This window comes from Poecilia reticulata, chromosome 18 (genome assembly GCF_904066995.2).
Source record: "Poecilia reticulata chromosome 18, P_reticulata-male-v2, whole genome shotgun sequence".
Classification (NCBI taxonomy): domain Eukaryota; kingdom Metazoa; phylum Chordata; class Actinopteri; order Cyprinodontiformes; family Poeciliidae; genus Poecilia; species Poecilia reticulata.
Genome location: NC_088847.1, coordinates 606,171 through 618,816, shown reverse-complemented (window position 1 = coordinate 618,816; position 12,646 = coordinate 606,171). Strand labels below are relative to the sequence as shown.

The window sequence follows — 12,646 nt, the reverse complement described above, 5'->3', positions numbered from 1 at the left end:
ATAACATTGAGCAATCTTTGTTTTCAGGTTGCTGAAAACAAAGATTTCAGCAAAATCTGAAATGTTTTGCAATGTAAAGAAGTTGATCTCTTCTTTACATCTCTGAAGAGTGGCAACATTGGGGCCTCAAACCCCCAAACAACAACCCAAATGTTGTTTGGGGCCTCAAACAACATTTGAAAGTTGTTTGAGGCCCCAATGTTGCCACTCTTCAGAGATGTAAAGAAGAGATCAACTTGCAATTAAGGCAATTGTTAATCACCTTAAATAAGGTGATTATTTACCTTATAATTAAGGTCAATCCATCCATCCATTTTCTTCCGCTTATCCGGGGTCGGGTCGCGGGGGCAGCAGCTTCAGAAGGGAGGCCCCAACCACTTCTTCCAGCTCCTCTGGGGGAATCCCAAGGCGTTCCCAGGCCAGCTGAGAGACGTAATCCCTCCAGCGTGTCCTGGGTCTTCCCCGAGGCCTCCTCCCGGTGGGACGTGCCCGGAACACCTCACCAGGGAGGCGTCCAGGAAGCATCCTTACCAGATGCCCGAGCCACCTCAACTGGCTCCTCTCGACGTGGAGGAACAGTGGCTCTACTCTGAGTCCCTCCCGGATGACCGAGCTTCTCACCCTATCTCTAAGGGAGAGTCCAGCCACCCTGCGGAGGAAGCCCATTTCGTCCGCTTGTACCCGTAATCTCTTTCTTTCGGTCATGACCCAAAGCTCATGACCATAGATGAGGGTGGGAACGTAGATCGACCGGTAAATCGAGAGCTTCGCTTTTTGGCTCAGCTCTCTCTTCACCACGACGGACCGGTACAGCGCCCGCTTCACAGTAGACGCTGCCCCAATCCGCCTGTCGATCTCCCGCTCCCTTCTTCCCTCATTCGTGAACAAGATCCCCAGATACTTAAACTCCTCCACTTGAGGCAGGACGACCCCCCTGACCCGGAGAAGGCACTCTACCCTTTTCCGGCTCAAGACCATGGCCTCGGATTTGGAGGCACTGAGCCTCATCTCGGCTGCGAACCGCTCCAGTGAGAGCTGCAGATCACGTTCCGATGAAGCCAACAGGACCACATCATCCGTAAAAAGCAGAGATGCGATCCTAAGGCCACCAAAACGGATCCTCTCAACACCTCGGCTGCGCCTAGAAATTCTGTCCATAAAAGTAATGAACAGAATCGGTGACAAAGGGCAGCCTTGGCGGAGTCCAACTCTCACCGGAAACGAGCCCGACTTACTGCCGGCAATGCGGACCAGACTCTGACACCGGTCATACAGGGACCTGACAGCCCGTATCAAAGGGCCCGGTACCCAATACTCCCGGAGTACCCCCCACAGGGCCCCCCGAGGGACACGGTCGAACGCCTTCTCCAAGTCCACAAAACACATGTAGACTGGTTGGGCGAACTCCCATGCACCCTCCAGGACCCCGCTGAGGGTGTAGAGCTGGTCCAGTGTTCCACGACCAGGACGAAAACCACACTGCTCTTCCTGAATCCGAGGTTCGACTATCCGACGGACCCTCCTCTCCAGGACCCCTGAATAGACCTTACCAGGGAGGCTTAAGAGTGTGATCCCCCTGTAATTGGAGCACACCCTCCGGTCCCCCTTTTTAAACAGGGGGACCACCACCCCAGTCTGCCAGTCCAGGGGAACTGCCCCCGATGTCCATGCGATATTGCAGAGTCGTGTAAGCCAACACAACCCTCCAACATCCAGAGCCTTAAGAAACTCCGGGTGGATCTCATCCACCCCCGGGGCCCTGCCACCGAGGAGCTTTTTGACCACCTCGGCGACCTCGTCCCCAGAGATTGGAGAGCCCAACCCAGAGTCCCCATGCTCAGCTTCCTCAACAGAAGGCATGTTGGTGGGATTGAGGAGGTCTTCGAAGTATTCCGCCCATCGGCCCACAACGTCCCGAGTTGAGGTCAGCAGCACACCATCCCCACTGTAAACAGTGTTGGTGCTGCACTGCTTCCCCCTCCTGAGCCGCCGGATGGTGGACCAGAATCGCCTCGAAGCCGTACGGAAGTCTGTCTCCATGGCCTCTCCAAACTCCTCCCACGCCCGAGTTTTTGCCTCTGCGACAACCCAAGCCGCATGCCGTTTAGCCCGCCGGTACCCATCAGCTGCTTCTGGAGTCCCACAGGCCAAAAAGGCCCGGTAGGACTCCTTCTTCAGCTTGACAGCATCCCTCACCGAAGGTGTCCACCAACGGGTTCGAGGGTTGCCGCCACGACAGGCACCAACAACCTTGCGGCCGCAGCTCCGATAGGCCGCCTCGGCAATGGAGGTACGGAACATGGTCCACTCAGACTCAATGTCCCCCACCTCCCCCGGAACGTGTTCGAAGTTCTGCCGGAGATGAGAGTTGAAGCTCCGTCTCACAGGGGACTCCCCAGACGTTCCCAGCAGACCCTCACTACACGTTTGGGCCTGCCAGGTCTGACCGGCTTCCTCCCCCACCACCAGAGCCAACTCGTCACCAGGTAGTGGGCAACTCCAGAGTGGAAGTACGTCCAGCCCCTCTCAAGGAGACTGGTTCCAGAACCAGAGCCATGCGTCGAGGTGAGGCCGACTATTTCTAGCCGGAACCTCTCAGCCTCGCACACTAGCTCCGGCTCCTTCCCCACCAGAGAGGTGACGTTCCACGTCCCAAGAGCCAGCTTCTGCAGCCGAGGATCAGACCGCCAGGGTCCCCTCCCTTGGCTGCCGCCCATAGCACAATGCACCCGACCCCTTTGGCCCCTCGGACAGGTGGTGAGCCCATCGGAAGGGGGACCCACGTCTCCTCTTCGGGCTGAGCCCGGCCGGGCTCCGTGGGTAAAAGCCCGGCCACCAGGCGCTCGCCATCGTGCCCCACCTCCAGGCCTGGCTGCAGAGTGGGGCCCCGGTGACCCGCGTCCGGGCGAGGGAAAACGCAGTCCAAAGTTCATATTCATCATAGGGGTCTTATAATTAAGGTAAATAATCTTATTTACCTTAGGGTTGAGTAGGGCATTTACCTTGATAAAACAATCAAGGTAACTGCCTGTAAATGCATTTAGAATTGATGGTGTCTATAAATCAGAACTTGAAATTAACAATGGTAAAAAGGAAAAAAAAAGCTAAAAATAATATGCTGATTTTAATAATAGCAGCACCATACAGGCTACTTAATTGTTGAAATTAAGGCAATTAATCACCGTAAATAAGGTGATTATTTTCAAGTTGTTCTCTGGATGGACTTCTCTTTAAGCTTCAACCAATAGCATGCAAAGTAGCATTGCATCTAGGAGTTTCCGCATCCTAAGCTGTGGACTACAAAAAATTAGCAGTCAAATGTTTCACAAATAATTTATGTTCCACAGAATACTCCACAAATGCTGAATCGCAAAACAGTTGGGAATCCACTGTATTTTATAAGCATGATTTCTCTATGTGGATACTGAAGTCCACCCATCTATTATAGAAGTTATAAGGGACGGTAGGGTCAGACGGTAAGCACTAGCATCTCTACAATAACACTGTGACTCTCTCACTATGGAACTTTCAAGCCTTTCACAGGATGGAAGGACAATATTATTCCTGCAGTGAGTTTTGGATCTTCTGATTTCCATCCAGTTGGATGTGCCAAAATATTAAAATAATTGGAACTTGTAGGTCCCTTAGTCAGCCCTTTTATTGCAGTAGTAGTAGTAGTTATGACTTGGCCCAGGTCTAATGTCTGAACTCCTCAACCCTCCCACTCACCAAAGTAAACTCATCACCGTTATCCTCTTCTGTCAGAGTACAGTGCTTATAATTACTTTGAATTCCAGCCAAATATGTTGGATAGTAATACATGTTCTTTTCTGTGTCCACAGGGAGATGGTGAATGCCTGGTTTGCTGAGCGTGCTCATACCATCCAGCCATCTGTCCCTAAAGAAAACTGTTCCCAGCAGCGTACCCAGCAGTCCTCCTCAGATCTTTGCCCCTCTTCTAACTCCACCATCCTCCCTTCAGGCCTCACCCTCCTGGACAACCGCTGCCCGTCCCCTGCCACTGTACCGAGCCCAGCTCCTGGTACCCCAACTCGCAAAATCTCAGCTTCAGAGTTTGACCGCCCACTAAGACCCATTGTGGTCAAAGACTCTGAGGGGTCCCTCACATTTCTGAGTGACTCGGAACGGGAACCCGTCCCTTTCTGTGGTTCGGTGATGGGAGAGGGTGGTGGTGATGATGGGAGTGGCAGGGAAGTTGACCGCTGCACCAGGCTGCTGGAGCTAGTAAAGGAAGTATCAAGTTATCTGGATGTGACTGCGCTCTGCCATAAGATCTTCCTACACATCAATGAGCTGATCACTGCAGACCGATACTCACTCTTTCTGGTAGGAACCTTTAACTTTCGCTCTGCCATCAACTACAGATAGGAAAAGATAGATTAATGCAAGCTCATGCTTATTTCACTCTAACACCTTATTTTTAAGTGAATCCCAAAACCAGGAACCACATTCAGAATGAATCCAAAGGTTTTAAATCCAATGATTTTATTGCCACAATAGCACAGATTGTAATATTTTTCAATGAGATGTAACATTGTTAGCTTACCGTTTTTGAAATTTCTCACTGTGCAGTGCATGTTATCCTCAAACGTTTAGCACGGTTTTCCCCAGAAAACTTGCTAAGGTGGTCGACCGGCGGTCCACCGTGTTTTTGTTTAAAAAGATGTTAAGCTGACAGGAAATGTAAAATTTTACTGGGTATTTATGCTACTGGCAAACATTGTCAACAATAATTAAACCCGCAAACACAGCAAATCAAAAATGCTATCAATGCTGTCATTTTAACACAGACCACAGATATAGAAATGTAATATTTGTTTATTAAAAATATAAATGCTATTGAATTTGATTTTGTGGTTTCAGCAAGTTTACTTTGTAAAAATTCACAGCTATAGTCTGATGCTGTGAGTTTAATCTTTAAGATTGAGCTCTGTTTGTTCACAAATACATTTCAGTAAATTACAATTACTACTGATTGCTTTTAAGGTTGGTCAATTAAACTAGGCCTTTTCCCAGAATTTAATAAAGGTGTGCGATCCACACCAAGGTAAACTTCAGAGATCAAACTGCGACAGCATGCACAGGCGCCAGCAGTGTGATTGGTGCACGCTCCCCTCCTGGCTTCATGTCGATAGGGGATTCTGTCCTGCCAGTGATATATGCAGCGCAGCAGTCTGGTTGATGTAAAAACAAAACAAATTATTATAAAAACAAAAACAAGCATTGCTTAGCCTGGGAGAGAGGTGGGGGATGTTCTTATTCACTGGGGGAAATCCTGAGTTTAGGGAATGTTTGCAGATAAAGTTCATCGAATGTCAAGTTAAAACACCACGTCTGCAGACATTCAGCCAACAATGGCTGTATGATGGCTGGACATTTGCTGAATGGCCACGCACAATGTCCACTGAACGTTTAATAGTACTTAATTTTGCCTTTCAGTGAACATTGTCTACAAACATTCACTGAATATTTATGTTTAGAATATGTTGTCTGAACATTCAATGCTTCCTGCATTGTCCCTACATAATTAACAATGCTCACAAGTTCTGGATTATGTTTTCTGATTTCTGGGAAAAGGACTTAATGACATAAGGAAAATACCTTGAATTTTAATCTTCTACAAACAAAAATCTAGGTTTCACTTCAGCTGCACCTTGTACTGGTACTGAAACATTTCATGGAATTGTTGAAGAAATAACACATCCAAGAAATTTACTCAATCATTTACTTCAACACTTAGCATTCTAGTTATGTAGTCAACAGTTTTTAAGGAAAAGGCTTGTATATTTAAATACATATGTGAATATTCATGTAAGTAAAGTCATAAGATTCCTAAGAATTGCTTAAGAAAGATTTGTTTAAAAATGCACTGGGCAGGGTTGTGTGATTCATTATATTTTATTCACTCAGACACAGCCTATTACTTTAACCCAATATTCTTGTGATGCTTTTCATGGATTTGGTTTGGAGTTTAGTGAAGAAACTTTGTTTAAACATTTGTTGGTTACATTGTTTTTGTTGACTCGATTAATAAGAAACAAAGTTAAAACATGACATTTCAAATACCTTCACTCGCTGTAACTATTTCTATGTTACAATTCTGTTAAAATTATTTTCCTTCCAACCTGTTTTGTCACATCAAAGTTATGAGCTTTAAAGTATTCCATTAGAATTTAATAAGATTGACCAATCCACAGGAGTAGCTGATTTTTAAGCAGAAGGAAAATTCTGCATGATTTTTACACAATGTGCAATGTTAAGCCCACTTTATTTAAATACCCACTGGCAACTCGAGACCATGGTCTTTAGCTGTTAAAGGGTGGAGGGCCTACTCTGGGTCAGCTGGGGTTTTGTCCTACTTCTTTGTAAAATAGGGCAGAAATTTATGATTGCTTAAGTAATTAATTTATCAATTATTGGACAACTAATCGATTAATCTGATTAATTTAAGATTTTTCATTGAACTATTTAAGCTTATTTTACACAATGTTAAAAGTACATTAAAAGATTAAAAATGAAGAAGTCAATTCATCAAATTTATGTGTGTAGCACGTCACCTACAAACAAAAATAAAAAGGCATGAAAACACCATAAAGTCAACAATTGAGAAACCAGTAAAAATACATTTTGATGAGTACCATCATCAAGATCATTAATGTGTAACGGACCAGGTTACATAATCACAGGAACTTGAGGTCAGGTTTTTACTTTATTGTGGTACTAAGCCGCTAAGTGATTTATAAACTAACAATATTTTAAATTCTCTGAGCTACAGGGAGCCAGTGGGAGGATTTTAGAACTGGGTGGTGTGCTCTATATTACTGGTATTAGTGAGAACACCATCAGCACCGTTCTGGATCAGTTGCAGCTGGAGGATTGAATTTTTTGGGTTTTTTGCTCTGGCAGACTTGAGACGACATTGATCTGGCAGAAACATTTGTCTTTTAATCCTGGAAATGTTCTTCAGATAACAGAAGGCTGACTTTGTATCGGTCTTTATGTAGGGCTGGGCGATGTATTGAGTATACTCGATGTATCGCGAGTTTTTCTACTTATGATTGTTAAAATGGCTATATCGCAACCATCGAGTATAAATTGTTGTTCAAATAATAAGCTTTCGCCATCAAATTTACTGCGAGTATGGTTTATCCGACAACCTACGAATGCATCACTAATCCCTCGCCCCTCCCAACTTGAAAATATTCCATCAATCACGTTGCGCGGAGAAAACAAACAAAGTGACAGCGACAGTTTGACGAGCCGTGAATGAGACGATAACTGAAGAGGAATCAGATGAACTAGTCTAGTTCCGAAGAGAAACAGCGCTGGATTAATAATTTGGTAGTAGTTCAGATTTTATATGGAGGATGTTGAACAAAATGAGGCAATTTGTGAAACATGTTATAAAACTATTGCCACAAAAGGTTCAACCACAAATTTATTTCACCACCTAATGAGACTATTCTTTTACATGCCGTTCATACCCGCACTGCCGCGGTAGAACTAGTCTGTTAAAGTGAAACCTGGAGACGTAGGTATGATTCATTTAGTGCTATGCAATGGGAAAAATAACTCAAAACTTTTTTTTCTCGCTCTCCGTGTTGGCTTTATGATACACGCAGGCTCGTTGCCATAGCAACTGACAACAACGCAACTTTATGTATCAGGATTCAGCACCAAAAGTACTCAAACATTGCCCCCACATAGAACAGAACATTCATTCCTTACAGTTTTGGGGTTTTAGGCTTGACGTGTATTTTGTGAGTATTAAGTAAATAAGTGATTGTTGTGGTAGATTAGCTACCACTGCTTTCAGCTAAGCTAACAGTGGTGGCTGATTAGCTAATTTAAACACCTTCTTTACTGATGATCTGTCAGTCTGTGTGTAGGTCGCCTTTTTTATTTTTAAGATGAACCAAAACACCTTATTCCACAACACGTATGTTACGTTTGTCAAAGTCAAGCAAGCAACTGACCCATTTTCCTCTCCCTCGCTATGTTTTTCTTAATTAAAACATTTTTCTGACCTTGTTATCTAGTCTTAGTGTGGACAGTTCATAGCACAACACTGCATCCCTTTTTATTTCATATAACCGAGATTATATTTAAGTCTAGCAGGGAAAGGGGTGTGGAAACTTGCATGGGTGAAATCATGCTGCAAGGGGTCTATAGTTTAAAATAACATTTGAAGCTCATTTAAGAATACCGTGATATGTATCGTGTATCATGATATAGCAAAAATATATTGGGATATTAGATTTTCCTCATATCCCCCAGTCCTATCTTTATGTGACTCTTAAGGTTCAGGTTTGAGTCCATCATTACACCTGATCTCTAGTTTCTAACTGGAATAAATGAAGCTGCGTCCTGACTCTAGATCAGGGGTGGGCAGCTCCAGGTCTTGAGTCAAATAATGAGGTCATCAGCAGGACTCTGGAGAACCTGACTGCACTTAGGAGGTAATTCAGCTGTTGGATTCAAGTATGTTGGACCAGGGAGACGTCTAAGAGTTGCAGGACACTGGTCCTCCAGGACCAGGATTGCCCACCCCTGCTCTAGATCCTTCCCCTTTAGATCCAAAAAGAAGAACTTCTGTTTTGTTTCTGTTCTGTTCAGCTGGAGAAAGTTATGGTTGATTCACATATTTATCTGTTCTAAGCATTTGTTCAGCGCTAGTGGGAGCAGGGGTCCTAACATAGAACCTTGGGGTACCCCACATGTTCGTCACAATTGTTCTTGGTACTCTTTTGACCCATATGCAAACACACTTAGAAGAAGGAAGCAGAATTCAGAAAATGTTATTAAAAAAATAAAGAATTGAATGTGGAGTTATGGTCAGGTGGATCAAAGTTAGAAGGAGGATTTGGCACGAGATTATTTTAAAAAAAAATTATTTCCTTTATTTAACCAGGTAAAATCTGTGAGATCCAGATGTCAAGAAGGACTTGGGCAGAAATCTGCAACACACAACAACCTGGTTACATAAAAATAAAACATATGCACAGGTTTAAAACAAATTTTAAAAACTGTTTAAAAGCAATGTCATTGATTAATAGAATATTTTTGCATGAGTTTAACAACTCCCCAAAAAAGTTCCAAAGAAATAATATCCAAAATCTTTAGTTCAGACTGGAGCTGATTAAATGCTGCGGGAGCCAACACACTGAATGCTGCCTTCATGTGGAACATGCAAAAGAAAAAACAATGTTACTGGTAGCGTAAAGAATAGAAAGTAACAGATTGTTATAAGAGAGAATTTAAGTATGTTTCTAGCCAAGGTGAGTAGAATTTTATAAATCAGGATCAAGTGCAGAGCTGGCCCGAGCCTTCGCCCTAAACGAAATCTGGCTTTGGGGCCCTCTATTTCTGCTAATAACGTGGAATGCTGCAATCAACAGTCAGATGATTAGATCACTTGTATGCCTGCTATAAACTTATTGCATCTCTGAGTGTTGTTTTTATCATATCATATAAGCAACTCACAACGATGTGTAAGACGCCTGCTACCTGTTACAAACCTGATACAATGATAGACAGTATTCAAGGACTCAATGCATTTGGTTGAAGCATTAGTAAAGAATGTTTCAACCAAGCATAATCCAGGAGTGTTACTGATATTAATTTTTTCTAGCCTTGAGGGCCCATTGCAATAATAAAATACAATCTTCATTTTTAGTGTGTGTAATAAATTTTCAATGTGTTTTTTTTAAAAAGAAAGCTCTTTATCTGACATATAACCAAGATATTTATAATTACTGACAAACTCAATTTTGTGAGTAGCGTTTCTTAACGGGGGCGTCGCCCGCCAGGGGCTGATCAGAGGACGGCAGGGCGGGCTGGCAGAAAAATTTACAACAGGAGGGCATTTGCTTGAAGGTAAACTTTACCCCTTACATGCACAACAATACCAGCTTAGACTTTGAGCTACTTGCTAAAAACTGAGATGTGTAACATAAAAACATGGACTGTATCGATGCGACTGTATCGATAGTGGCTCTTCTTCTCTTCAGTGTTTGTAGCTTGTTGGTGCAGCTCCACGCTCCTTCTACTGGTAGCTTCACCACATCAGTTCAGTGTGGCACTAACAGCACTTTTAAATACTCACTAGTCAGTATATCTGTATTTTGTAACGTTGTTGTAACGGGTTTACATCAGTCGGTCTTTCCATATCGATATGCTCCCTGACAGAAACTCGCCGTAGGGGTAAAAAAAAAAAAAAAAAAAGACGCACACGTTGCGCAAAACTCAGAAACAAGCAAGAGAATTGGGACATCGAATGGAGCAACGAACTAGATGTGAATCGGGGCATAAAAACAGAGAATCTGACTCTGATTCACGCTGAACAGTGAAAACAGCTCATACTGGCAGATCAGGTGAAACACATGATGATGAGGCAGTGAATGACATGATGAGTGAAGATGGTGAGCGTCAATAAAAAAGGGAAGCAAATTAACGAGAGAAACTAAAGAGGACAAACAGTAAACTAAGAAAGGATAATACTAATCAAAGGAAACTAAATGGAAATGAATGAAGATCAAAATGCAAGAAACTAAGAAACTAAAGTAAATACGGAGGAATAAACATGACAAGAACTTTCAAGCAATAATTAATACAGGAAACTCTGGCAAGAACAAACAAATACTATTTTCAGATCAAAGGTTAGATCAAATTGTGCCATGTTTTTGTTGGGAACACATCTAGTACTAAGGAGAAATATATTTTACAGATTGCAACAGTAAGAAAATAATCACTTATTTATGTTTTTTATTCAATTTTATTTTATATATTTATTCAATATTATTGTTCATGTCAGTGTTAATGTCATGAGGCTGATGACTCCATGACACTTTTAATTTGACTCATTAGGATTTGATTAAAAACCAGCTTTGTTCTTTGTAATTTCTGTCCAGTAAAACTATTAATCTATAAATCAATAGACTATTGAAAAATATCATCCATGTTTCTGTCTCATATTTGTATACCATTAAAAGGATCTGGAACTTTTGTTTTTTTCACTGAAAGCTCTGGTTTATACAATAAATGCCATGTGGGTGAAATTTTATAGATGATACTCTGATGTCCCATTCTCCTGAAGGCAGCACAGAGCTGCACCACCAGAAACCGACAGAAACACTGAAGAGAAGAAGAGTTATGATTGATATAGTTACAGTTTTATTCATGTTTTTATGTTGCAGAGCACTGTCTTTTTGCAAATAGTTTAAATTGGTATATATGTGACTTATCTGGCCATTTTGTGCTAAATTTAGCAACTAACATCAGAAAATGTCACAGAGCAAGATTCTTTTTCACTCTTATAGGCCTACCAATTTCAAGTTGAATGTCAGTTTGCATTTTTCTTAAGACACCTTTAAAAATGATTTCTGTTCCCATGTCTTTTTTGTTCTTTGGAAACTAATAATTCAGTAATGTTTTTCTTTTAAGGATTTTTGTTGATAAACACTGAAACAACAATAGAAATCAAGACAGCAACAATAATGATAGTAATATGAATCATAAAATAATATTCAGTGCAAGTAGCTTACATCTTCTTTGATGGGGGCCGGTGAAGGACCTAATGGATAGGGGGGTACTGGCCCAAAAACGGTTGAGAAACACTGACCTAGAGCTTTGGTAAGCAGAGACTTTCCCATTGCATCTCTGATTTATCTTATTTATTTCTTATAGATAATTCTGAATGGAACTGTCTTACTGTGTAGATGAATGGTGCAAGTCTTCTCGGGAAAGTGATGAAAGGAATCCGGGAAGTGAATCAACAGAGTGGATGGAGGAGAGAACAGTCTTTGGGTGTTCTCTCCCCCAAAAACTCCCCCAAAAGGTTCCTTCAACTTTTTTCAGTAAGGTTGAAGGAAGCTGTGTTGTGGAGATGTTTGAGGGTGTACACATAACTCAGCAGCAGATGGATTGGATGGAGCCAGCTGTGGAGGATAGACCAGAATCAACAGAACTTGAGCGGAACTAGGAAACCAGAACGACACTCACAGAATCCAGACTCGGAGATCAGCAAGAACCTACACAAAGAAATATTCAAGGAAAGTAATATTCAATAAGAACCAACACTAGGTGAGACACTAGGGTAACTCAGAGGGTTTACCAGTGCATGATTAACTCTCAGGCGTCAAAGTGCTGGTAAGGACAGGTTTAATCTGAAAGACATGAAATGTGGGATGAATCCGGAGGTTAGGAATAAGGCAGAAATGAACAGATGTGGGGCTGATGATGCAGTCCATTTTGGATGGACCTATGAATTAGGGAGACAGTTTTCTGGACATGAATTTTAGTGGAATATCATGAGATGAGAGCCAGATCTTTTGAACAGATGTGTACTGGGGGGCAGGAGTCCTTTTTTGGCTGGCAAAAAGGTGGTTCTGCCATGCACCATAATTTGGGATATTTACGGGAAAATACTAATATGGGAGCACAGCTGGAAAGGGGGGTAAAAAATAATAGTTTCCCAGCCAAAATGCAGTTCGTAAGTCTGGTTCCAGGATTAGGTTAATCTAGAATGGTTTGGCCCACAATATTTTCAATGTACCCTTAGAGCATGTGGGAATGATTGGCACTGGAATCTTTTCTGTCATCGATGGAGTGCTGACAAGAGAACATC

At 42.6% G+C, this 12,646-nt stretch overlaps 1 protein-coding gene across 1 annotated transcript in view; it reads left to right on the top strand.

The window, feature by feature from the left end:
- The window catches only part of pde5ab (phosphodiesterase 5A, cGMP-specific, b), a 174,574-nt gene that overhangs the window by 33,376 nt on the left and 128,552 nt on the right, over window positions 1-12,646 (top strand). Inside the window, exon 2 of the mRNA XM_081599054.1 lies at window positions 3,843-4,347. Within this exon, the coding sequence (XP_081455180.1) occupies window positions 3,843-4,347 (505 nt within the window). The remainder of the gene's footprint in view (window positions 1-3,842; window positions 4,348-12,646) is intronic.